This window comes from Haliotis cracherodii, unplaced genomic scaffold, assembly GCF_022045235.1.
Source record: "Haliotis cracherodii isolate W230 unplaced genomic scaffold, xgHalCrac1.p SCAF_4, whole genome shotgun sequence".
Classification (NCBI taxonomy): Eukaryota; Metazoa; Mollusca; class Gastropoda; order Lepetellida; family Haliotidae; genus Haliotis; species Haliotis cracherodii.
Window position 1 is genome coordinate 35,989,272 of NW_027266297.1, and position 27,611 is coordinate 36,016,882.

The following is a 27,611-nucleotide window of genomic DNA, read 5'->3' on the forward strand; positions in this document are numbered from 1 at the left end:
TACACCCATTATCATTTCTCACATCACTAATCATTTCTGACATCACTAATCATTTCTCACAACCATTATATTTTCTCACATCCATCATCATTCTCACGTCCATTATCCTTTCTCACATCACTAATCATTTCTCACATCACTAATCATTTCTCACACCCATTATCCTTTCTCACATCACTAATCATTTCTCACATCACTAATCATTTCTCACATCACTAATCATTTCTCACACCCATTATCATTTCTGACACCCATTTTCTTTTCTCACTCCCATTATCATTTCTCACGCCCATTATCATTTCTCACATCTGTGATCATTTCTCACATCCATTATCATTTCTCACACCCATTATCATTCTCACACCCATTATCATTTCTCATATCATCATTATTTCTCACATCCATATCATTTCTCACATCATTATCATTTCTCACACCCATTATCATTTCTCACATCTGTGATCATTTCTCACTTCCATTATCATTTCTAACACCCATTATCATTTCTCACATCTTTGATCATTTCTCACATCTTTGATCATTTCTCACATCCATTATCAATTCTCACATCCATTATAAATTCTCACATCCATTATCATTTCTTACATCTGATATCATGTCTCACATCTGTGATCATGTCTCACACCCATTATGATTTCTCACGTCCATTATCATTGTCACATATGTCATCATTTCCCACATGCTAATCATTATCCACATCTGTGATCATTTTTCACATCCGTGATCATTATTATGAGTTTGGAACCTTCTATGTCCCTTCTGTTGACCAATCAGATTCCATCTCTCATATTACTTTCGTTCAAACACAATGGCGGCGCCCAGTCAAGACGATCTGATCGATAATCAAGATCTGTAATAAAATGGGTAGTGCATCACATCACTTTATCCTTGATTAAAAACATGAAAAGATGTGTAAATTATTTGTCGACGCCCAGTTGACAGTACACATGTTTTTCAAAACCAGCAGTCGATCGAAATCTGCACGTTGAAATCCATGTTGAACAGAAAGTCTAGTTCGATACGCGATTTTGATTGGACTATGCATTGGCTCGTTAAACCAGCCAAAATATAACTCCATAATTTCTAGCATACTTCGGCAAGGTTGAAACTGGACTTTAAAGTCAGTTAACGCCCTTGGTTAGGTGAGATGTTATTGTGTAAGATATTCCCTTTTCCCCATGCTCTATGGTCGTATATTTCGATGTTGGTAGGTGATATCCCAAATGAAATCGTCTTTAGACGAAAATAGCTTTATCAGTTGTTTTCGTTACAAGAAGAGAGTATAAAATTTTCAAGAACGACATGTTAGCATTATATGAAAAAAATACACAAAAAGTCCAGTGTGTTGGACATCAAATATCGCCACAGCGTGTCATCAAAAGCTATCCATGTGCTACATTTCCAGCATCAAATGAGCTGTCATGGGCAGAAAAGACGGGGTCTTCAAATAATCTTTTCAATCAGACATGCAATTGTGATTTGAAACCTGTTGCAAAAATCAGTTAGAATAAAGTATTCCCCAGCCACGGTACAGTCAGAGGTTGTCTTTGAACAGAACCAAAGCGGCGATAAACTGATAACTGCAGGACATTCTATCTATGGAACACAAATCATTCGTCATGCAATCATCAATAACTCTCTCGTACAGGCTAAAAGGGCATGTGATTAAATGTTGTATGTTTTGGCCTTACTGTCTTTGTCTCTGCTTGATTTCGGTAAAATAAACGAATGTTTTACAACAAAGTTTTGCATTAAACGCATGCATATGATATAGCCGAAATCCTACAATGGACTCTGCTTTTAGCAGGGTTTGTAACTAATATAGTTGCTTTCAATTGCTTAGGGTAAACAACTACTTAACTTAAAAGAATCCACGTGTATCTAATTACAGTCGTGCCTCGTTTATACGGACACTTGCGTCATTTCACAATTCGTCCGAATAAACGAATTTCCGTATAACTGAAAGCAGCTTCTTACTGGAAGAGTTACTTCCCTTCCATTATGCAACTCATGGCAGATGACAGAGCAAACAGATACATCCTTTCTCTATCAGCATTTCATCATTAACGGGCACATTACGACTTGTCATGTCACACAACCAAAGATATAATGCATCTTCCAGCTTCTGGTGTTTTGCTACACGGGATCGTGATTGGTCATTTGAATTTTCCGGGAGATTTAGCCACTTCTGTTAGTCTTTTAAAATGTCACCAATTGTCGATTTTCCTATGGTATGTCCAAATTCAGTGCCATAATGCGTACTGATGGTTTCCAAACTTGCTGACGGGTGTTCCTTATACACAGACAAATTTCCCTTTTTTCGCGCGCTGTAACTGCGTGTCACTTACGTTTCCCTGGTTGACAGGCCATACTCAGATTAGGTGCCTCACCCTGGCAGGTGTGGGTTCGAATCCCGGACGGGACTCAACCCAAAAATGTACTGGAATCTGTACTTTACTAAGAAAGTGTTATCCCAAATATAACATTAGTTACAGGCCATACTCAGTTTGAAGTCACAACTTTGACCTTTGACCTCCACAGACGCCATATTTATCGAATGGGATTACATGTACAATAAATAAGCTCGTCTCAAACGTAACTTAGTGTCACTTGTTTAATTGATTTCTCACGAATCAAAGGATTACCACCAGCGGAAGGATTACCACCAGCGGAAGTGTAAGTGAGACAATTTTGTGTGCATTTCAGTATTTTGTGTATGAAAATGACCATCCGGTTCCGGAAACTGAATTTCCGTATATATGGGTAAATTTATATAGTAATTATTTCGTTTTGAATGAAAATCGTCCGGAAAGTCCGTATAAGCGGGGCATGTACAGTGTTACATACTGGTTTCGAATTTATATAATGTTTTTTGCTTTTTTAGATCGAAATAAAAACAAGAGGCACACAGGGCCTTATCGCTCACCTGGATATTTACGCTATCATGACAAAATATACATTTGCATTGTACATGTATAAAATACTTCAAATATTTCGTAATTTTGATTCTGTAAGCATTTAAAATGGATGGCTGGCAAATCTGACAGCTTGAACCTGTGTTTCTCTAGGTACAAATGTAGTATAAAGATCTGAACCGTTTCCATGTTATGATCCAGGATAAATCATATTAAAGGTATATATTCTCTTCATAAAAAAACAAATGTATACAATGTATCTGTTTATTATAGGGTGGGGATAATATCGGTTTGCATTTTATGGTTAAGGTTCCTTTGGGATTGCCGGACAGATGAACAGAAGGGTCAGTCCTGGTAGCATATGTGCATTCCCCTCATTATACTCTCAATTGTACATATGGTTATACGGTGGGGATCTTAAATGTGTCCAAGTTATAAACTTTTTTAGCCCCACCCCTTAGTCCCAGGGGCCACTCAATTTCTCCCATTTGAATCCCCACGTGCGTTCTGTCTCTCTATATATTTTATTTCCGGGCCATTCCTACGGACTTAGACTAACATTTAGTCTCTGAAATCTTATATTACACATTATCCTTCTTGACTCTAAAAATAAAAAAAAATCCCTATTCTGATTTCCTGTGGAATAGAGGTAGCTAGAGCTGGCTAGACTTGCTTTTGTATGCATTTCTAGATTATTATTTTTTCATAAAATAAATATATTCCACGGTCATGGTGCAAGACTACTACGGACTCTGTAGTTTGAGATAATTTGTGAAGCTTCGTGACTTGTGTCCTACAGCTTCTCTAAGGCACCCGATACAGTGAAGGCCTTGGCTGTGTCTGAATGGACGTTGCACGCATGACCTATTTAGACGGAAAGCCGGGTCCCTGTGAAGAAAGTGGGAGTTTGATAACAACAGCGGCTTTTATTAACTGATAGAACTCGTACAGTCGTAAAGGATGTACTGGGTGGACACATCATTGCTTGCAGAGGGAACTAGTCTTAGCTTGCAGTAAGCTACGGTCTCTTTTACGGCTTCAAGTATTTTCCAGGTAACTATCTATATATATTTATTACTGTGTGTGGGTCAGTTATACTTGATCCGAGTTTAAAATAAGGGGTCACCGTATTGGTTCCATTCAGGAGGAATATAAAAAGTGGGCAGTTTTTCTGCCACTTTTTATCAATAGCCCGGTCCTATCACAGCGTAAGAACACAGCCAGCTTCACAGTTTTTTTTGGTTGGAAATGGGATCCGCAAAAGGGTTAACCCAACGCCCTTAAATTACTGAGTTGAGACGACACTCATACCCAAAGAAAGTAGGTCACAAAACTGTCACCCGGTTGTAAGAAGAATAGACCTGATAGAATCATATTATTGATAAAGTGATAACTACTGATTACATAGAGTTTTCCATCATTGAAATTTTATGTTTTCCTTCACTTTGAGGTCGCGCCTCTGACCTTTCACACATTGTACCCATGTGGGGAATCGAACACGGGTCTTCGGCGTGACGAGCCAACGCTTTAACCACTAGGCTACCCCACCAACCCGGGAGGCTGTACAATCTGTCACGCTACATATTTCTGAGACAAGTGCGTATGTTACATATTATGTAAATACAGCGATAAAACACGCAACCGATAAGTGATCTCTAACACAAAACATCGTTTATAGGTTAAAACTATTTATACTCTCTGTCTGAACTTTATTCAACATTTATGACATAAATGATTTCATGACTTTATTGGTGGACCGACATTGATAACAGTGGGAAATAAGAAAACGTTTTTAAAAACGCATTTTCATTACCTGGGAAGAAAATGTACGAAAATGGATATATATCGTCGACGCCAGAGAATAGCCAGTCTCGAGTATCCACTGAAAGACGTTCCATTGGGTATAAAAGGCAATAAAGTGGTGAAAATGATACGAATGGATCACTGAACATCATTGATGATACCCGATATTCGCGAAAAGTTTAAGCATGACCTGTCCTACCGGAAGCACCCGCCACTCAATGTGCATAAATCAGTAGGTGGTCTTTACGTACTACTTTTGAGAGACCACTCTTTATTACCATATGGCTGACATTGATTATTTATATTTTCAAATCTAACCTCTGAACTCATTAATAAATCCTATTTAAAAAAGTAATTTATTAACCTATGTGGTCGTTATTCAAGGTAAAAAAATAAATTAAAAAAATTATGTTGGGTTTAATTTTTTTTATAGATGTTACCTTTAGGTCTAAAGATATAATTTGCAACTGGAGCGTCTGTTAAAGGTGAGGATTCAGAGTGACAAAAGAATCTCCACGATCTGTATGAAAAGAGGGATGACTTCAACTTTTCAATAGTCAACTTTCCCTTTGTGTCGATCAATATCCCAGCAACTACAGTCTACTCATCCAAATGGCCCGGTTTCGATTCCCCACATGGGTACAATGAGTGCAGGTCATATCTGGTGTCCCCGACTTTCGGTTACCCCCCCCCCCCCCCCCCCCCGACAGATGATCTAATGCTGGGTCTGTTCAGACGTTCACAGCAAACAAGCTCGGAGGTTCGCTGGACCGTGGAATGTCTATACAAATCCAATTTTCATGTGTATACATTCTGTTGCCCGGGAGTTTACTTCATGGTTCGCTAATCAACGTTGAATTGTACCTGCCCAGGGTTTCCCTTGTGTTTTGGACCATATATTATGTGTATTACTCAATTCCCTGGCAACCGCTCTACACTACAAACCAACCGATTACAAATATGATTTTAACTGTGGGCCAGCCATGTCCAATCCTGTAGCTAAATTTGCGTGTTCCTGGATACAACCAACTCGCTTCTGAAGACTCCGTTCTGAATAGAATATATCATTAGAATTTGCCCCATCCCCACAAACAAGAACAATGTCAGCGTTCATTGTATCAACCTTTCATGAAATCGAGTGAACAGATAAACCATGTCTCCATGGGTGTAGAAGCTGTTGTCTCTAACTGCCCAGTGCATATATCACGTGTGGAGTACACCCCAGTTGCAAGGAATGTAGCGGAGTTCTAAATCTTTGTTATCCAACACAATAATGGTAGCATCTATTTCGACGCCCCGCTGGTTATTTGAAAAATGGTCCATGACAGTATATTTACCTTCCTACAAACATTGACATCTCTGTAAGTCCGTTTGGGTGACTTATGCTGTTCACCAAAATGTATGAATAATAATTGTTTGTGTTCGTGAACGTGGCAGACTCTTTGTGTAAAGTAAGCATGATAGTGTAGGTTTCGTGTGACTTTAGTAACATCTTACTAGTTAATTGTTTGATAGGTATTACTTAGAAGTTGACGGATGGCAAAGTAAACACAATTTATGGATGACAACTTCTTAAAGGGGCACTGATCTAACGCCATTCCCCGGATTGGTTGTTGCCTTTGTTATTGTTTTTTCCCCCGTGAGTACCCGGATGATACGCAACGCAACTGAGCGTGACCAGAGACTGGGCTACCGTCTGCAAGGACAGCTAAATAAACTTGGAGGCTGGAGGCAATAATTGTTTTACGCATTTTTGAATAAACACTGATTGGTTAAATGTGATCTATAAAGATTCGACAAAGGGCGCATGTTAATTAATTTTTTCAGCCTAAACAAACAGACAAAAAGAACGGCGGAGCTCATCGGAAGTCGTCATTTGGAAATACCCCAGATGGTTATAGTTTAATACTAAAAAAAAGTATCCATGCAGTGAATGCATTTTCGGATTTCGGATTGCGTCGATAATACGATTACTACTCCCTTGTTGTCATCCACGTTTTATCGTATAACCCTACACTTGTGTATTTGTCGTCATTCACTTGATGCTCAGTTAATGAATTTATTACAGGTACAATTAGTGGTAGCACCACTTAGATTACCTGACAAAGGTTCTCATTTGGCATTTATTGTGTCTGGGGTAATTATTCAATCTAAATCCAGGTTTGAAGTGAGGTGAAATGTGCGTTATGTAATATGCACGTGGCAGCCCAGCAAGAGATGAATGATCAGTTGATTTACTTTTTTAGGTAAATCAACGGATCGTTCCTAGTCATCAAAGGATTAACAGAAAATACGTTGATTGATTAATCACTGTTATCTTGCACAGTGGATATGTCAAAAGTGAGTGTTTACATGTCTAGGTTTACTAAAACAAAGGGAATACACTCATATCATGGCGTGAAGTGCCGATGTAAAAACAACATACTTTGTTCAAAGGGTTAACTGATAATACGTTGATTGGTTGCTCATTGTTATCAAACTCAGTGGATTTTTTAGGAACCGTGGACGTAATGAAAATAGTTGTCACGTGGCCTTTCTCAGCCAACTCTTGAGACTTGACACCTATGTGAAACACCTGAAACAATCCAAGTGATCAGTTGAGAAACGAACACTGGTTATAATATCCCGAAACGATATATATCTTTTAGAATATTTGATAGTTACAGAGACACGTGACATCGAATAAGTTATTTTGTATAGCTGCAGATGAGTGGGACATTATTCCTTTGTGTGGATATTCACGGATACATTCCTCGAACAAGGAAGCTGCCTATTTATACACATAAATTTGGTAAGTTGTAATTATGGTATTTGCATTTTGTTTTCCTTCATTTGAACCGATTCGTTCTTGTTTCTCTACGTCTTGGTTGGGAAATTCTTCAATGCGCGATAGACGTTGTTTTCACAGGTCATTTCCTTTGTAAGCGTGTATAGATTACCGTCAATTTGTAAAATGTGATTCTCTCAGGCAATTTATAAAATGTGTAAATATTTCAGTCATTTTGACTAAAAAATCTGTCCAGATTGATTAAGACGATCAAAAGGGCCTACAAACATCACAACAGATTATTATGTAGGATTAGAAGCTAAACAACATAGAAATGTACTTTTCAACTTAACATTTTCAGTCTCTTGGTGATGACATTGAACATCAAAATGTTTGGAATTCGTTATCATAATAATACAGATGGAAATGTTTTTCAGTCACTTTGTAAAATAACTGAATATTTATACGTTTAATAAATATGTTACACATTTTGACAGTAAAAATATATACACACTATAAAAAAAGCAATGCTCAGATGAAATATTTACTTTGTGTTGCAAGTCAAAATAGTGTAAACGAAAATCGCAAAATTACCAAGCAAGTGACTTATCAAAACTTCGTCACCATTACCGATGCTACCCACAAAGATACCTACATTTCCTTATTATCTCGAAAACTGTATTTCATTTTGTTGATCAATGTGACCATACGCTCTTATTACTACCGGTATCCATAAAAGTGACTAATGCGCTTACGAATGGCGCAACAGAGGTCGCAAGCTAGTCTAGATTTCTGCTCTACATCCGGGTACTCACTGGGAAAAAACAATAACAAAGGCAACAACCAGTCCCGGGGAATTGCGTTAGATCAGTGCCCCTTTAATTCTGTAAAAAAGAAAAATTAACAGAAGCCGTCCACATTCGCCGCCACAAGCATCCGCCTTCTTTGAACTAATTAAGCAATAATCACCACACCTATGTGGACTTAGCCTGTTTAATTGGCTTTATGTCTCTTCCCCCTATGTGTTTTCTGTTCATCATGTTGTGACAGAATTATCCTTCTGGTGCCGTTACCTCCTCATGTTATCCCACTCATGTATGACAATTGTTGTTACTGCTAATCCTCCACCTACTATATATATTCTGTACAATGGTCATCATTCATCCTTCCTATACTCACCTACATGGGCAGCCCACCGCAATTAGAGGAAGAGCCCAAACCTCAGTCCACATTCGACTATGCAAAGTACAACGCTGATTGGCCTAAATTCAGGAAGGAATGTATATCATTCAAATCCTCAGAAATTGCCTCGGATAATCCTGATATTTTTGGCCAAAATCTCACCTCAGCAATTATTGCCGCAGCTGAAAAATCAATTCCAATAAAGACCGCAAAACTGGCAAAACTCCGGTACCATGGTGGAACAGGGAAATAGCAAAAGCTAAGAGAGTGAGAAAGAAAGCCCTAAATAGGTCAAAAATGGAAAATGGAAAATTACCAAGTTAGCCAACACCCATACAGTCAAAGAAAAGGCCAACATTCTAGCCGAGCACATCTCATCTGTGAGCAGCAACACAAACTGCAGCAAAGAATTCAAACAGAAATAAATGCTTATGCTTAAGATATCAAATTAGCCGCAAAGCAGGCATCTGGTGTACAATATACCATTTACTGTGGCAGAGTTTGATGATGCAATACAACATAGAAAAGGCACAACACCTTTGTCTTGACATAACCAGTTACGAGATATTGAAAAACCTACCTGATCAAACCCAACGCCTACTCACTGAGTTGTTAAGAAAGATACTGGTATAACATTGATACTGGTATAACATTGGGATTAACAGTATACATTAATAAGAGTAAAGTTATGGTATTTAAAATGAAGGGCCCTTCATAAGATGAAGAATAGTTTATTAATGCTGAAGATGTTGAAGTGGTGTTATTCTGTACATATCTTAGTTTTCAGCATGTGTTTCTTTAGCTAAACAGACAAACAAGGTCTTAGTAGATATCAAATATCCCGATGTAAACGTTGATACGTGTTTTAACATGTTTGGTTGTTTGTCTATTTGCTATATGGTGCGGAAATATGGTATACAGAAGTATGAAAAGGAATTGAAATTATACATACTCGATATTGTAAATATACTTTGGAAATAGGATACAGATCTTCAAAAACTGCTGTATTAGGTGAGAATGATAATGTATGAACATGGTGTTGTGAGGTTAATTCAGTATTAGATTAAGCTATTAAGAATGCCTTCGGGCAAATATCCAAAGCACTGTAATTTCATGTTAGGTAAATATGATGAATTAGGTTATAATAATTTGGACCCATCTGCAATACATACAGATGTGTATATGGATTTGGTGATGCATGGTAGATGCAAGATGTCGGAGACTAATGCTTTTGTTTATACATTTTAGCAAGAAAAGACAGATTTGTTTATGCTAGAAGGATCAGACTATATCTAATTCACCAAGGCTAGAATTATTTTGCACCCACAAATCCATATTACAAACTAAGCAATATCTGTCATCAATTAGAACTGTAAATTTTAGAATATGCACTAACAAAATTAGATGACTTTACAATAAACAAAATAGAATGTCCAGTGATCATAATTTTACTGACAGTTGATGCAATTTCTAGGGAGATGACCCAGGGGATGACCAGTCTACACAAACATAAGTACAAGAAATTTGCCCATGTATTATTATGTATATTCCAAGATGTATACGTTTACTGACAACAAAACTAGTGTAAATTGAAGCCCTCTGGCACAACGTGTCTCTATTTCCTGTAATAAAATTTATAATATCGCAGTTACTGATTTGAATTTTTACAGGTTGCTGTGCAGCTAACGCAACATACGCGCATTCACGTTAAGCCAAATTTGTACCTGGTGTCACATTGTTCTCTCAGTCTACTGATGTCTACAGTGAAAATGCCTACAATGTTAAAGAACAAATTTATGGACCAGTGATTGACTCCATTACTACCTTCAAACTATAAATAAAGTGGTGTAGTTCCGTTTGAAGAGAAGCCCATGTGATACCATCGTGCAATAACACAAAGGACAACGTTTGCTATTGAGGTCACGTGTCTTCCTCGTAGACGACATGGTGTAACTTGATTACATAAATGACATGCGTGTCTCATACATGTATCACACTATGGAGTCCCAGAAGGGACATTGTCGTTTTGTCAACCTTACAAAAAACAAAGAAAACCGAGTCAAAATTAACCAAAGCGCGATAGTGTGTGGACGCACATTTTTACCATTTGTCGCATTGTCGTGGTTTGAATAATAGTTTTGATTTTTACCAAAAGGGCCACAACGTGACAATGTCCCTTCTGGGATACCATATTCACACAGCACATAAAGCCGTACATGTGACAGTTGAAATGAAATAGTGTACGAAGGTTTAATCGAGGGAATACCAGACAAAACAAAAGAGCTGTTAGATTTGGGCAGGTATTCTATGGATTTAACTTTCCTAGAGGATTTCTCTTATTTCGCCACACTGGATACCCTGTCCTCCGGACACTGACTAATATCACCCGCTGGGGAAATAGAAAGGTTTCTGTTCTACAGACCATTATCCGAACACCGCCTCCAGCTCCAGGTAAAATTCATTTTGTTTTTGATGTTTTCATATTCCATTACACCTGGTCTTCAATCCATAAACATGTATTAAATGTTCATCACTCTACTAATGATATACATAACATATATGTTGTGTTTATATCTAGGCACACCTGGACTTCATGACATATACATGCTTCAAATGAATACCTGTTTTTAGTAGTGTTTGTATGTGTGAGAGAGAGAGGAGGGGGGGGGGGGGGGTGAGAGGAGAGAGAGGGGGGCGGGAGGGAAGGGGGAGAGAGAGAGGGAGGGTGGTAGGTGAGAGGGAGGGAGGGAGGGAGGGAGATCAGACAAAGGGGGGAGAGAGAGAGGGGAGGGAGATGAGGCAAAGGGAGAGGGAGAGAGAGAGAAAGAGGGGAGGGGAGGGAAGGAGAGGGAGGGAAGGGGGAGAGAGAGCGGATGAGGGAGAGGGATGAGGCAAAGGGGAGGGAGAGAGAGATGGGGAAGGATAGGGAGGGAGGGGAGAGAGATGAGGCAAAGGGGGAGGGAGAGAGAGAGAAAGAGGGGAGGGGAGGGAAGGAGAGGGAGGGAAGGGGGAGAGAGAGCGGATGAGGGAGAGGGATGAGGCAAAGGGGAGGGAGAGAGAGATGGGGAAGGATAGGGAGGGAGGGGAGAGAGATGAGGCAAAGGGGGAGGGAGAGAGAGAGAAAGAGGGGAGGGGAGGGAAGGAGAGAGAGATGGGGAAGGATAGGGAGGGAGGGGAGAGAGATGAGGCAAAGGGGGAGGGAGAGAGAGAGAGAGAAAGAGGGAAGGGAAGAAGAGGGAGGGAAGTGGAGAGAGAGAGGGAGGGGAAGAGAGATGAGGCAAAGGGGAGGGAGAGAGAGAGAGAGAAAGAGGGGAGGGAAGAAGAGGGAGGGAAGTGGAGAGAGAGAGGGAGGGGGAGAGAGATGAGGCAAAGGGGAGAGAGAGAGAGAGAGAGAGAGAGAGAGGGAGAGAGATGGCGAGGGAGGGAGATCAGACAAAGGGGGGAGAGAGAGGGAGGGAAGGAGAGGGAGGGAGGGGAGAGAGATATGGCAAAGGGGGAGGGAGAGAGAGAGAAAGAGGGGAGGGGAGGGAAGGAGAGGGAGGGAAGGGGGAGGGAGGGGAGAGAGATGAGGCAAAGGGGGAGGGAGAGAGAGAGAAAGAGGGGAGGGGAGGGAAGGAGAGGGAGAGAAAGGGAGAGAGAGGGGGAGAGAGAGAGGGAGGGTGGTAGGTGAGAGAGAGGGAGGGAGGGAGATCAGACAAAGGGGGAGAGAGAGGGAGGGATGAGAGTGAGAGAGAAAGAGGGGAGGGAGGGAAGGAGGGGTAGGGAAGGGGGAGAGAGAGGGAGGGTTGTAGGTGAGAGAGAGGGAGGGGGGGAGAGATGTGACAAAGGGGTGGAGAGAGGGAGGGCAAAGGGGAGGGAGAGAGAGAGAAAGAGGGGAGAGGGAGGGAAGGGGGAGAGAGGGGGAGAGAGAGGGAGGGTGGTAGGTAAGAGAGAGGGAGGGAGGGAGGGAGATCAGACAAAGGGGGGAGAGAGAGGGAGGGATGGAGAGGGGGAGGGGGAGAGGGAGAGGGGGAGGGGGGGGGGGGGGAGAGAGATGAGACAAAGGGGAGAGAGAGAGAGAGAGAGAAAGAGGGCAGGGGAGAAATATCTGTGCATTTTGTTTATGCAGGGAGTATGTATTTGTATAGCCACTCAACTTCAGAACACGCCTTTGAGGGGATTGATGGTACAAGGTTGCATTGTTTACTCTTTGTCACGGTCAGGGGTTATCGCATCCTCGTATATTACATGACTCATATATATGTCAACATCACAGGCAAACATGAATCTCAGGTACAAGTTAATCTTAACATGCACATTCAGGGAGTAGTTTTAGCTCCAGTATGATAATTTGAATACATTTGGTTTTCCAGATTGATATTTGTGAATGTGAACATAACACACAACTTCTCAAGACAGACAAGGGTAAAACTTCATTCTAACTATAGGGGAAAACGTTATAACTCAGATTTTATCTGACCATTAAAGCTGTTCAAATTCAAGACACACACACCTCATCCTTAGTGGAAGGATACATATCTTTACCTTAATCCCACCTTACCTAGCGATCCTTTGTTCTTAAGGTGACAATTTCAACACGTGAACTTTGTAATATTGCAAGAATATTATTCAATTATTTGTGATTCTAGTAGGTTTATTGATAATCTGTTTTAACGCAGTTTCATGTTTCAGATATTTAGACTATCTGTCTAATTCGCTACAAACATCAATCTTAAAATCGCCTGCACATACCTAACACATGTACACCGTCTTCTAAATACAGATACAGTAAACTTTATAACGAACACGCATATAACGAACTGACGGATATAACGAACTTACTTTTTAGTCCCGATCATTTGTTGCATGTATGCTTATAACGAACTACGGTTATTACGAACTAAACTTAGTGGTCCCCTCGAGTTCGTTATAACCGTAGTCTACTGTAGTTGATTAAAGAGACCCGTACATGTGCATGCATATTCTGGTGCAAAATTGATCGTAAGACAAGGACATACATGCACATGCATATGCGTATATATGATTGATTTAAAGACACGTTAATAAATACTAGTATACAACATTGAAATTCGGTGAAATGATCACAACGATTTAATTCTACAACCAAGTTTTAATATTACATTTACAGTATTCATCACAGATTTAAATCAAATGAGTTTCAATGGCTGTTTACATGTCATCTAATAATTTACTACAAATATATCCCTGCTCACTTTGAATTTGTAATTAATTAGTTATTAAAATTGAGACACAATTAATTTGCTACAGTAGTTTTTCTAAGAAATTTTTGTTGTTGCAAAAAGAACCCCAACGTCGATAATTAAAAATAAATCAATAACTCAATAAAAGTATATGTCCAAATAGTTGAGCAGGTATGATTAACGATTCTCAACTGAGTGAAGCCTATATTGAAAGAGAAAGAGTCTCATAGTCTATCGTAGTACAGAGGAAGACCGTTCTTTCTGCGTGTTTTGGTGTGGAAATATTATGACTGGTGTCTCGTCTAATATCACAGTTGAGTTTAAAGGTCTTTGATAAGGGGTATAAATACAGGTACGCCACCGCTATAAAAGCCCACGGTGGGAAAGCAAACACAATCCCATTTTTAGGGATCTGGATTTTATAAACGTATAAACAGAAGTTGAGGACCATTCCCTAACTCCACGTTTTGTTTGTTTGCTGTTTAACGCCACACCCAGAAATATCCCAGGTATGTAATAGGGAGTGGTGGTGTGAAGTACTGCTGGACCGGAACAAGTCATGTTATAGCATCAACGTGATGTAAAATTGTCCAGAAGAGCAAATTTAAAATATACAGAAAACAACGAGGCTTAGTTCTGTTTTGGCTATTTTGAACAATATTGATATGACAATTTCTTGTTCCTTATGTACAACATGACAATTGATGCAAACCACGACGACAGGCACAAGACACAGAATCAATTTGATATTCCATCAATGATGTCGGAATCAATTTTATAAAAAACCCCACCTACAATAACATAAAAAATGCAAAGTGTATGAATATAAAACGTTAAGGCCAGAGTGAGTGAGTGAATATGGTTTTACGCCGCTTTTAGCAATATTCCAGCAATATCACGGCGGGGGACACCAGAAATGGGCTTCACACATTGTACCCATGTCGGGTTAAGGCCAGAGAGTAACCAGTCTCTACTATATGCCGAAACAGATTCCACTGGACGTTACAAGGCACAATAGCAGTGCTGCAACAGCTGTTCGCGAAAAGGGGTGACAATAAGTATTTGTTTGTTACCTGACAAAGCAGTGCTCCTGCATAAAACGTTGGCCTGTAAACAATCGAATCTTAATCTTAAGTGAGTGACTAGAAAAAGCAGTGATACGGTATCTATGTATTGACTTTGTTGAAAAGAAGAAGATTTTTCTTGTCCTTATGAATAGCAATTGTGACAATAATATTGGTGTACAAGGTACAAAAATATAATGTCACTGTATTGCTTGGAATGTATTGATGTATTCTTATTCCTTAGGCACTACCTAACCTTTCAGTGCAAAGCAAGATGAGAATAATGCTTAGCAAGCATGGTGACGGAATAACATTCCTATATATTTCCCTACAAGATCAGTGACCATTATATGTTAAATAAAAAATACACCAAAAACATTTCTTGCTACATTTAAAAATAGTGTTAAAAATATTCTACATGATACTAATACAATATATCCCCGATATAAACAATGGTTGTTTCAGTTATGTTACTCAATGGACAAAGTTGTCATGACAGTTTCTATGCACATAACTGACATCATCATTACTTTATATGAATGTTAGCTTGAATATATCCAGATATTAATCATCAAACCGTTTGAGATATTTGCATTTTAAAACATTAATTTTAAGGCTGTGTGAAGAGTCTGACGCGGTTATCTCGATGTCAAATCGTCTGTTTGTTGTTTAATACAGCACAAGCAATTTTTATACTTATATAACAAATGACTATCAATATATATATGACTAGATATAGAGGCATGCTATTCATACTTATTCAAATCTTTTTACTATTCAGATTTGCGCATTATGGACGCCGGTTTGTACGTTTATTGTGGAGGTTTAAACGAAAAATCCGATGTACATACTGTGCAAATTTGAGTAGTAAAACGGTTTAAATAAGTTGAGATGGTTTGTGCATGAATATGTGTCTAGACTTAGAAGCATGTTATTTCTACCTCCATAAACGGATATAATATTGAAGTCAATAATTTATTAATAAATTGGTCATTGGTGGCCCAGTCGTCTTAGGGGCTGTGCCAGAGGTGCCATGAACACATGATCGTGGGTTCGAATCCCAGTTTGCCCAGATTTCTTGGTTTTTCAGTACCATACCCGTGCTCTTGGATATCACCAAAGTGGGAAACGTCTCTTCGGGCTCACATCAAGCAGACACTCTATGAAATACTGTTCACTGATGAACTCACTCACTCATACCCAGAGACCAATAATACACGTGGTACTCAGGGATAGTTTAACTTTACTCTGTATACTTCTGTGTATACTTCTTTTCAAAGTTTTTATTTATGTTTGACCAGCTTTTCACTGAGCAAGGGCGATATAGAATATGATAACAAGATGAAAAGAAGAGAACGTGGTACACATGATATTTGCCAGAAATATTATGAAGTTTTGTTTTGTTTGTTGTTTAACTCAGCAATATTTCAGCTACATGACGGCGGTTTGTTAATAATCGAGTCTGGACCAGACAATCCAGTGAAAGACATCATGATCATCAATCCACGCAATTGGCATGCGATGACATGCATTAACCAAGTCAGCGAGCTTGACCACCCGATGCCTTACGACTTCTTACGACCAGCATGTCGCCTATTTTGAAGTTGTAAGTGGTAGGACAGTCAAAGATAATATCTGTCGATGTAGAAATGTTTCCATCTTCTGACATAATGTAATGGGCACAAGTGAAACAGATGTATACTTTATCTCTTGGAATATGAATTGCCAATGCAAGAGAAGAAATAACAAGTATTATCCACCGAAACAGATTCGGCAAACTAGCTTATATGAATGGACCACTGAAAATCAGTGATGTCACCAGGTGTTAGCGAAAAGGGCACCCGCAATTTGCATAAAAAGTAAGTATCTATCACATGATGCCGACAGCAGTATTCCTGCCCGGCGACGACCTCCTGTATACAAACAATACAATCAAGTTATCGATGAACCAGAACATCCAGTGACACGATAGTGCATTTACTGATTTTGTTGAGACTAGTAAAAACGAAATGCTAATTATGAGTTACGTCTGCTGCGTTCAAGTGCAGAGATTCTGCTGCTTATAAGTAAACAAACACGTTAAAAAAATTAATGTATCCGTTTTTGCAAGTTTTTTTTACACAGGGGGCAGTTTTAATGTCAAGGCCCAAACATAGCTTTTGTAGTTGAAAGCGCAGACAAGTGCTACTGAGCTTCTAATGGAACGCAGGGGCTTCAGACCACCAGCAGAAACATCGACCTAGTTCCAGTAAATATATACTGTCAATGAAAGAGAATAATAACAATATTAGACTATTCACTGAAACAGATTCATTTGGCATGAAAGGCAAAAGTTATATGAATGGACCACTGGAAATCATTGATGACACCAGGTGTTCGCGAAAATGGTAAGCATGTCCTGAAAGTAATGAACTTATCTTGATCAGAGATGGACGCTTAAAACTAAACCTGCCATAACAACTGCTAAATTCCTAAGTTAATAACTCTCAATACACTTATTATGAACATTTGAGACACGAGACGGACTGTCAATACACAAGTACTTGCGAAAGCTGACATGTCCGTTTCTTAAGTCTGTCCATTTCATTCAAGGAAACTTCAACTGTTGTTTGTTTTCAGTTTTCGTCGTGTCGGCGTAATATATGAGGAGAAATTGGGTCAGAGAGGTTAACTGCGCCGAATGAAATCCTAGTTTTGCGCTGACAAACAACAACTAATAGTCAAGATGCGAAGAGGGAGACAAATCAAGAAGAAATGAATTATTCATAATTTGCAAGACAACGCCAGCACCACGTCTTCCTTCTTCAGAACTTCAAGGTGAAAACTATCTTCGCATTGAAACCATGACAAAGACTTTCCGGGTCATGGTGGTAGTTGTGTTTGGCACAACGCTGTTTGTAATGGGTTATATCAGCTCCCATTTTAAACCAATGAGAGACTTGGAGGTAACATTGGACTCCCAAAATACAGTATTCCATCCCCCCAATCCCATAAGAATTGACAATTATGAATCCAGATGTCCAAACGTTCTTCAAAACATGACCCAAGGTCATTGGAGGACGAGAAAGTTTACCAGGGCTAAAAGTGGATCCTCAGAACGGTTTTATCAGATGGCCTTGAACCACAAAGGGGTACCCAAATCTCTCCAGAGACATGACAGTCGATGTGGTAACATAGGCTACACAAACGTAACGACTTTTCTTCGAGCAATTTGCAGTCCTACAGGACCGACCCCTTGCTGCTACAACTTCAAGTGTGTCAACAAAACAGAAGCCCAGTGTCGGTGTAAAAACTGTTGGGATATTCGACAGCAGATTCACGCAGAATATTCTACCTGGATACCATCCGATCCCCGGTGTCAACCACGAGAATATAGTCCCAGACAAATCTGTCAGTTGTTGGACGGCGGAACCATCCGCTTCCTTGGGGATTCCTTCGTGCAACATCTCTACACAGGCTTGCTGATGACGGTTCGAGGAAATTTCAAAGACGGCGGTGTTAGACCCACAGAATCCCGAGGTCAGTATTTGCGTAACGACGGTAAGGGACCCGTCATATATTATTGTCATGACCCTTCCCGAGAAGGCAAAATGCAAAAAAACCGTCTTATGTTTATGTTATTATAATCGTAACATCCACTTTTCATTCCCATCAGTGGGATGTAAGAATTTCCGAAACGGGCGTAATGTGGATTGTTTAAATCCCGCATTTCGTTGAAGATATTCGTTTTCCACTGCCTGATAAAGTACGAGAATATGCATCTAGAATGTCGAATTAATAATACAACAAAAATTGAAATCCATAAGACAACCCTGTCTTCAATTTCACATCTTCTAAATGCGACATGAATATTTAGTCGTACGAACCGATCAGATTTGTAAGTGGCCTTCTTACCATTTTCAGCATGGAAATCCAGATGCTCTGGGATGAATATGTTCGATGACGGATGTAGGAGGTTTCTTGATTCAAGGCCATGGAATATATGCGGAGGCAGAGTGACGCTCAGTTGGCTGGAACATAACTTCGGCAAAAGTTGGACAGCACTAATCAATGACGTCATTGTAGGCTTAGCTTACCGGAAGACGCTGTTTGTAATTGGCATAGGCATGAATGAGGATTATAACTCAACTAAAGCGAAGATGGATTATCTGAAGCCAACGTTCGATAGGTTACGAAAAATTGACATTCTCCCGCCAAAGGTATTGTTTGTTGATATGAATGCTCCAGGAATTATGAAACGTTCACATACACAATCAAAGCCTCGTGTCCTTCGATTCAATCGCGATATGGAGAAGTTTCTGAAGGAATATAAAGTACCCGTTTTAAAGACATTTAATATGACAGACGGCGTGCGTAGCTTTGATGGAACACATCATGCGTTAGGAGTGAATGTCGTGAAAGCGAACATTTTCCTGAACTACATACAGGAACTCAGTGATAGTGGGCATTGGTAGCTAATTATGGAAATACGATTGACAGTATGCATCTTATATAGTCAGTGAGTGAGTGAGTTGGATTTAACGCCGCTTTTAACATTATTCCAGTTATATCGCGGCGTGTCATCTTAATGTGGGAGGAAACCCCGAAGTGATGCAGGTCTAAGACGTTTACCACTTCGTTGAAACCCACGAGTAGTGGTATGGTGCTGACAAACCTAGAAACATAATCGGGGCGAACCGGGATTCGAACCCACAATCATAGGTTTCATGCGTGCCCAAGGGACGCAACTCTGCACAGCGAATCGCGGCGCCTTAAACGACTGGACCACCCGTGCCCCCTCTTATATAGTCATGTGAAAGAAACATTTTGTGGTGTTGTAAAATATTAGATGATATGCGCTTTGAATATTTATATATATATTTTTAAATAAATACATGGAACACCTTTTTGGTTGATTTTTATCTGTCTGTTGACCCCGTAATTCTGAGTACGAGGATCGGTTGGTAACATAGTGTGATGTGTCTAGTAGCATTGGTCCCACGGTAACTTCGAGTACGGAGTATTCTTGGTGATATGGGCTTTGACTATTTATAGATAGTCTCAAAATAAACACACGAACCAGTATTCATGGTGGTTCGGTCTGTTCCTATTGGTTGTTCCAGATGCTTGACGTGAGAGTCGATTCGGGGGCAGAACAGACCCACATTACTCTCGTGCTTTGTCTGGTTCCTCGTGTATGGTCGGGTGGTTGTGATAAAGCTGGAATATGTGGTATTATACTTTATCATCCAAAACTGGCTCCCACAGGAGATATCGCTTGGATGAGATCAAGCGATATCTACACTGTAGATATCGCTGCAATGAAATTACATCACAATGCTTTGCAGACCATTGTGACGTCACTGGTTACCATGACGTCACAATCAAATGACATCACTAAGGGCTCTGCTACTGAAGCTGTTAGCAGTACTTTTTACACTGAAAACACTGCTAATTACTGTCTACAAATTGAAAAAGTTGGAAGAATGATGTTGGATGATAAATAAAATCTCACCCTCGTGTCTTTTGATATAAAATATATCAACACTCGTTGATAAAAGTGGCAAAAATCCTCGGCAAGCCTCGGAATTTTTCCACTTTTATCAACTCGTGTTGATATATTTGATATCAAAAGACACTTGGGTGAGATTCTCTATATGACTCTTTACTATCCCGGGCTCTATATAATCGGTAAATCACGTAATCCACACCCCCTATCGATTGTTTACTTATGAAAGCACGATATTTCTTCGCTTGATCGAATACAGGACTCGTTGCGATATGTCACGTCAGAGACCATATATATTATATGGTCTCTGGTCACGTTAACTTTATTCTGGTCACGTTAACTTTATTATGATAGTTTCTGGAATGGTTTGGAAGTGGAATTACCCCTACCTTCATTCGAAATTGATTACAAAAGTACCCATTTAATTTAGACGAAGTCCCCTGACCCAACCTAGGTCGTATGAATACTGATGATGCATAATCAAAAACCGAAAGTGATGTAAACCACTTAATCCACACGTATCACACCACAAAATAGCCATACCACGATACTATGGAGTTTCCCGCCTTTAAGTCTCTAATGACAGGTACTTTGTTTACCGAACACATTAAAGAAAATCAGCATCGATCAATCCTGATACATGTGTCAAAAGATGAACAAAGAACAAGAAACACTTTGCGTATGACATATTTAATAGGTCTGTAAGCGTGCGCCATTACGAGCCATTATAAATTAACTACCGCGATAATATAGGGTTCCATCCTAAACAGCATTCGCTCGCTCACTTGTGATGTGTACATCATTCCAGGGTCGGATGGTCAGGCTCGCTGACTTGGTTGATGCATGTCATCGATCTCAATTCCGTGGATCGATGCTCATGACATCAATCATTGGATTGTCTGGTCCAGACTCGATTAATTACAGACCGCCGTCATATAGATGGAATATTGCTGAGTGCGGCGTTAAAGACAAAGAAACAAACAAACAAACAAACATTCCAATCAAATGAAACATAACTGATGCCAAAACCTGACACAAAGCTAGCCTTATATAACCATTGAAATGATTCAATTCTTAAAAGCATAAAGCTTAAACTTCGTACAAAACAATAAAGAAGTTGTTATCCATTAACGATTCATGTCTTCATTATTCGGTGTTGGTAATGAGACGCGCAAGACACTGCGCACTGCTGTATGGTGAGCAGTATCATAGGCGTAGGAACAAAGAGGCGAGAGAGGGCAAATGACCCCATGCCGTGTGCAGTATACAAACAAAGTGGGCCATCATCCGACTGAAACATGCGGAGTGTGTCTCAAACTATTCAGATAAAGATTCATAAAGGTTTCAAATTAAAAATGTTTTTATTTTATGTAATATAAATGCAAAAATGTGGTACCAGAATCTTCAAAGGACTGAAATTGCATATATCATTGCAGCACAAAATGTCACTATGCGATAAAAAAAATCATTTTATATAGCTAACTAGTCAACTTATGTGATTCTTGTATTATATGTTACATGTCGAATCACAAATTAAAACCATATGTTAGGGTTAATTCTGTATGTAAAAGAATTTAGTGTGAAACCAACAAACAATCAACAAACGGCATACAATCAACAATGGTATTACAAACTAACTACGTTTACAAATCAATGCAAAATGCCGAAAGCAATTACAATGGCAGTACACAATAGAGTGGAAGTACAATATTCAATTTCACTATATAATATGATACTTGTGGTCAGTAACAAATACAAAAACAGTGGTGATATCTAAACTCAGTGGTCATAAATATATTCACCTAGTAGCGATAGTGGTCAAACTTCCGAGATTTGTCTATGCTGTGAATCTTGGGTGAAAAGAGATTTTCACACGAAAGCTTGTCTTGATGTAATGTCACATGAAATGTGAGATGAAATGTGAGATGAGACAGACACGCGCCCTCTCCACTTATATAGTCTAACTAATTAATTTAACACCCTTCATTAAAGGATTTTGAAGTCGCCAAAAACAGTTTGGATGCAATTATTACTGAAGTCACTTGTTTAAATTTGAACAACCATGACCTGTCTACATATTCACCAGATATATTACTGATATATGACCTGTATGGTATTGAATATACTCATATGACATAAACTTACAAATATGAATATGACTAGTTATAAAGGTATGTGTTTGCTACTAACCAGTATTAAAATCGTTTGTTTGTTTGTTTAACTTTTAGTGTTGGGATAGTGGATATGCTACGTGTATGGTGTATGTTTATTTCCTACTTTGAAAGAGTCCTCACGATGGAATACGATTGAATTCCTCAGCTTAGACCTGATTACAAATTGTACAAATTGTAAACATGAGCAAGTCTTCAACTGTAAGTTAGGGTGTCTACACCAGAGAAAACATGTTAGCAGTTCAGTCAGCAGAATGCACATAAAACCTTTTAAAAACCAACTAAAACCCCTTTGATCTTTAAGAATGCTATGACTATCAGAACAGAAATGAACTCCACTCCAATACACACAGGCCGCAGTCTTCCACATTTCACGTGTATCCTACACAGAGATACATTTATACTTATAGACACAGTATTTCAATATTCTTACAGTTCATAAATGCTGACAAAATGGTGTAACATAAGATGTTTTGATTCGTGTTCCATTTATATCAATTTCAGCGCAATTTTGCCTATTGTGCTCTATGGCATCTGTTTGGGCGGATAACCGAGGCTGGTTAATCTCATTTCATATTTACATTCAGACACAATGTTTCTTGGGCTAAGTTTCAAAATGACCGTTTGCTATATAAAGAAAATATTTCAGTTTTGTTTCCTCGAAAGAAATGGTTGTGAATAAGCGTTCTGTGTAAAAAGGTGAAGACAAACACATTGTGAAGCATCACCAACATCTTTAACGGAATTTAGGCTGCTTTCTTTTCCTAGCTGAAGTATGCTTCAATCAACTCGTCTCCAAAGGAAAACTGTTTTTATTTATTGTCATGAATCCAGTGTCTACGTCTGCACATAAAAACCTTTGCATACAAATCAGTGTTGCTTGGGTCATCGAATGGGCACAAATGAGTGAGTGAGTTAGTTTGGTTTTACGCCGCTTTTAGCAATATTCCAGCAATATCACAGTTGGGGGACACCAGAAATGGGCTTCACCCTATGTACCCATGTCGGGAATCGAACCCGGGTCTTCGGCGCGACAAGCGAACGCTTTAACCACAAGGCTACCCGACCGACCCTCGAATGGGCATAAGCTCCTCTCAGTGATACATCATCTCCACATGGAGCTTTGGTATTAAACAATGTGCAATACAAGCTCGTCGTATTAAACATTGGTATCTTCAACGGGCGAGTAATAACATTTTCTTTGTCATTTTGGGAGAGCCTTTATCTTTCGGCAGTGTAGTGTGTGCGTGTAAAACACCATTATCTCTTATCTCGATTCTGAGGATGTGTAAAGTTCACGTGATTGGCATTCTTTATAAGAGATGTTACATATTATCATGGTAGGGAGTCGATTCTACTATTCATTGTGCACTGTTGTGTCCCGTAGGCACGCCAGAAACCTATGATTGTGGGTTCGAATATCGGTTTGGCCCGATTATGTTTCTTGGTTTGTGAGCACCACACTCGTTAGTTTCACCAAAGGGGTAAAATTGTGAGACCTTCATCACTTTGGGCTTTCCTCCCAATTTAAGCTGACACGTCGTGATATAACTGGAATACTGTCCACAGTGGCGTTAAACCAAACTCACTCACTCATGTCATGTTCTGTAAAATACCATTACATACAAACTGCTTGGGATAATAGTCTGCTGGTCCGTTTAAAAAAAAGAAAGAAATTAAAACATACGTAAACCATCATAATATCTTTTTAAACCTTTTCATGTGCAACCAGTATCTGGCCAACGCCGATGGAATAGGTTTTCAAGTCTCCCTGTAAGTTAAGGGTAAACCAGATGGTATGCTATTTATATTTTAGTGTCTCTCAACCCGACAAAGTTATCCATCCTCATGAATTAAAATAGATGGATAATTTTCTTTCTTGTGATTTCAAAGAATGTTCACATGCTACTGGACAAGTCATTACAACATGATTGCATTTCGGGGCATGTTTGCAAAAGAAGATGATATGACTATGCTAATCCCTGTAGATAACCCAAGTTTCATTGATGACTTGTCTTGTATGTTAAATGATTGAATTGGTGAATGATGAAATGCATGGGTATGTGTGTATGGGTACGTTTATCTTGCAGATGAGTTGATGCAGATGACGAAATCAGTTTTATTACAGGAAACTTTAATCTGTTTTCAGTTTGGTCGTATAAACATTGTGTGTGGGAAAGTGAATCATTTCGAAGAGATTTACTTTGGTGAAAAACTGCTTTGGTGCTGACACAACCTTAGATCACAGATTAAGTTGAGAAGAAAAGGATTTATAGAGCCCTAACAAGAATTGAACCATACATAACTTGCAAAAAGGCAATAGCACCAGGCTCTCTTCAGGTTTACGTCGTGGGAATGCTCTTTTTTCTTTGAAGCCATGACAAATGGACACATGGCTTCATTCCGAGGCACGCTAGTAGCAGTATTTGGTATCACTCTATTCATAATGGGCTATATCAGCTCTCATTTTGAACCAGTCAGAAACCTGGAGGTAACTTTGGAGTCCCAAAATAAGGCATTTTATCCCCCTAATCCTATAAGCGGTGACAATTATGGATCCAGATGCCCAAGCGTTCTGCAAAACATGACCCAAGGTCATTGGAGGACGAGAAAGCTTACCGAAGCTCAACGTAGACAATCAGAACGGTTTTATCACATGGCCTTGAACCACAAAGGAGTACCCAATTCCCTCCAGAGACATGACAGTCGATGTGGTAACATAGGCTACACAAACGTAACGACTTTTCTTCGAGCAATTTGCAGTCCTACAGGACAGACCCCCTGCTGCTACAACTTCAAGTGTGTTAAAAAGACAGAAGCCCAGTGTCGGTGTAAAAACTGTTGGGATATTCGACAGCAGATTCACGCAGAATATTCTACCTGGATACCATCCGATCCCCGGTGCCAAACACGACAATACAGTGCCAAACAAAGCTGTCAGTTGTTAGACGGCGGAACCATCCGCTTCCTTGGGGATTCCCTCGTGCGACACATCTACACAGGCTTGCTGATGACGGTTCGAGGCAATTTCAAAGACGGCGGTGTTAAACCCACAGAATCCCCACGTAAGTATTTGCGTAATGAGGTTAATTGTCTCAGTTAACCTTTGTCAGGAAATATAAATATAACTATATTGATAGGGGACATCTTTGTGTAGACATAAATACATATATGTCAATGGAATACTTTTTGGGTAAATGAATAAAAGTTTGTGCCTTTGGGCCTTTTCCTCAACAATTCAAAGTTGTCATGTAAAAAAGAATGCTAATTAGAAAGTTTGTTGTAATGAAACGCTGTTCTTCTTGACAATGTGACTTGATGGCTTTGCGACAGCATCGTGTAAGATCTGTGGTAGTTAATTCGTTATACACGCTATGAAATGTAATGATACATTAAAAACAAACATCTATTTAGAAACACATCCAGTCGTAAATGGTGCACCTTTCATATCTAGATGTAGACATGTTATGAATACAATCTGTGAAATGAGACATTGAGCATAATCATTAATGCCTGGGTTGAAATACATTTTAAACCATTGACCTGACATACGATGTGCAGCGATGTTCCAGGGAAATATTGCTTTCTTGTGAAGCAATAGCTTAGTGGCGTCGTGCCTGATCTGTCAGTGTAAGCATTTCATCTAGCTTCATGATAAACATCATAAAACATTGAATATGTTTTGAGACACTTGCCTGATGAAGTACGAGTATCTGCACTCTGTTTTCACTGGGGCGGTGGGGTAGCCTAGTGGTTAAAGCGTTCGCTCGTCACGCCGAAGACCCGGGTTCGATTCCCGACATGGGTACAATGTGTGAAGCCCACCGTGATATTGCTGGAATATTGCTAAAAACGGCGTAAAACCAAACTCACTCACTCACTGTTTTCACTGACACCTCTTGTAATTGTCACTTGACTATTTAGTCATAGCTACAAATAAAGTGGCCTCTTTACATTTTTTTCAGAGTGGAAATCCAAATGCTCAGGGATGAACATGTTCGAAGAGAAAAACTGTAGGAGGCGGTTGGACGCGCAGCCAAAGAATATATGTAGAGGCAGAGTGACGCTCAGTTGGAAGAAACATTACGTTAGCAGAAGATGGACAGAACTTATCAATGACGTCACAGAAGGCTTAGCTGACCGGCGAACGTTGTTTGTTGTTGGTATAGGTATTCATGAGGATTATAACTCAACTAAAGTGAAGATGCAATATCTGAAGCCAACGTTGGATAGGTTACGAAAAATTGGTATTCTCTGGCCCAAGGTATTGTTTGTTGATATGAATGCTCCAGGAATTATGAAACGTTCAGATACACAGTCAAAGCCTCACGTCCTTCGATTCAATCGCGATATGGAAAAGTTTCTGAAGGTATATAAAGTACCCGTTTTAAAGACATTTGATATGACAGACGGCGTGCGTAGCTTTGATGGAACACATTATGCGTTAGGAGTGAATGTCGTGAAAGCGAACATTCTCCTGAACTATATACAGGAACTCAGTGATAGTGGGGTTTGGTAGTTGATTATGGAATTTATGTTGACAATATGCATAATATATTGTCGGGTTAGATACTCGCATGAACATGTTGTAAGATACATGAAGATTATCATACGGGCATGTGTGTCAAATGCGTTTTACGAAACGAGTGTCAGAATTCTTGCAGTTCCCGAGCAAGTCCGAGGGTATTACATGAAATCTTACACGATCTTCGTAAAACCAGTTTGACTCCCATGCGAGTGTAATAATTTCTTTATCACCCATTATTTCTTAATCCTTTTGAAATTTGCTGGTCTTGATCACCGTCTTAAAGAAAGCTCCAGCGTCGAATGAAGTCAACAATCTTCAGGAATGACGTTTCTAGTGTGACGTCATTCCGACCTTATGTCACAAAAGATTCATGGCATCAACAATACACGTAAACAATACACTGGTGCGCTTGAAGAGATATTTGACCCAGTCAACGTACGTTTTTTTTATGAACTCGTCTATTTCGATCGC

At 39.5% G+C, this 27,611-nt stretch overlaps 2 protein-coding genes across 5 annotated transcripts; both read left to right on the plus strand.

Moving 5' to 3' along the window:
- Window positions 1–3,896: 3,896 nt before the first annotated feature.
- Window positions 3,897–27,611, plus strand: LOC139479985 (uncharacterized). 4 transcript variants are annotated; one of them, XM_071262948.1, is made up of 3 exons: window positions 3,897–3,989; window positions 24,762–25,677; window positions 26,578–27,611. In XM_071262948.1, exons 2-3 carry the CDS (start codon window positions 24,990–24,992, stop codon window positions 27,129–27,131), a joined length of 1,242 nt encoding a protein of 413 aa, XP_071119049.1. In that variant the 5' UTR covers window positions 3,897–3,989; window positions 24,762–24,989; the 3' UTR covers window positions 27,132–27,611. The 4 variants fall into 4 exon arrangements, with proteins under 4 accessions (XP_071119049.1, XP_071119051.1, XP_071119048.1 ...); XM_071262950.1 differs by lacking the exons at window positions 24,762–25,677; window positions 26,578–27,611 and adding exons at window positions 17,573–18,472; window positions 18,857–19,815; XM_071262947.1 differs by lacking the exon at window positions 3,897–3,989 and adding an exon at window positions 10,665–11,139.
- Window positions 11,711–12,358, plus strand: LOC139479397 (octapeptide-repeat protein T2-like). The gene has a single exon (XM_071262250.1). The coding sequence runs from the start codon at window positions 11,711–11,713 to the stop codon at window positions 12,356–12,358; it is 648 nt and encodes a 215-aa protein (XP_071118351.1).

Bases quoted from the DNA above. Each gene is read 5' to 3' on its own strand.
- LOC139479397 (XM_071262250.1), top strand. From the start codon at position 11,711: ATGAGGGAGAGGGATGAGGCAAAGGGGAGGGAGAGAGAGATGGGGAAG.
- LOC139479985 (XM_071262948.1), top strand. From the start codon at position 24,990: ATGACAAATGGACACATGGCTTCATTCCGAGGCACGCTAGTAGCAGTA. The intron at 25,678-26,577 runs GTAAGTATTTGC...CATTTTTTTCAG, and splicing joins TAAACCCACAGAATCCCCAC to AGTGGAAATCCAAATGCTCA.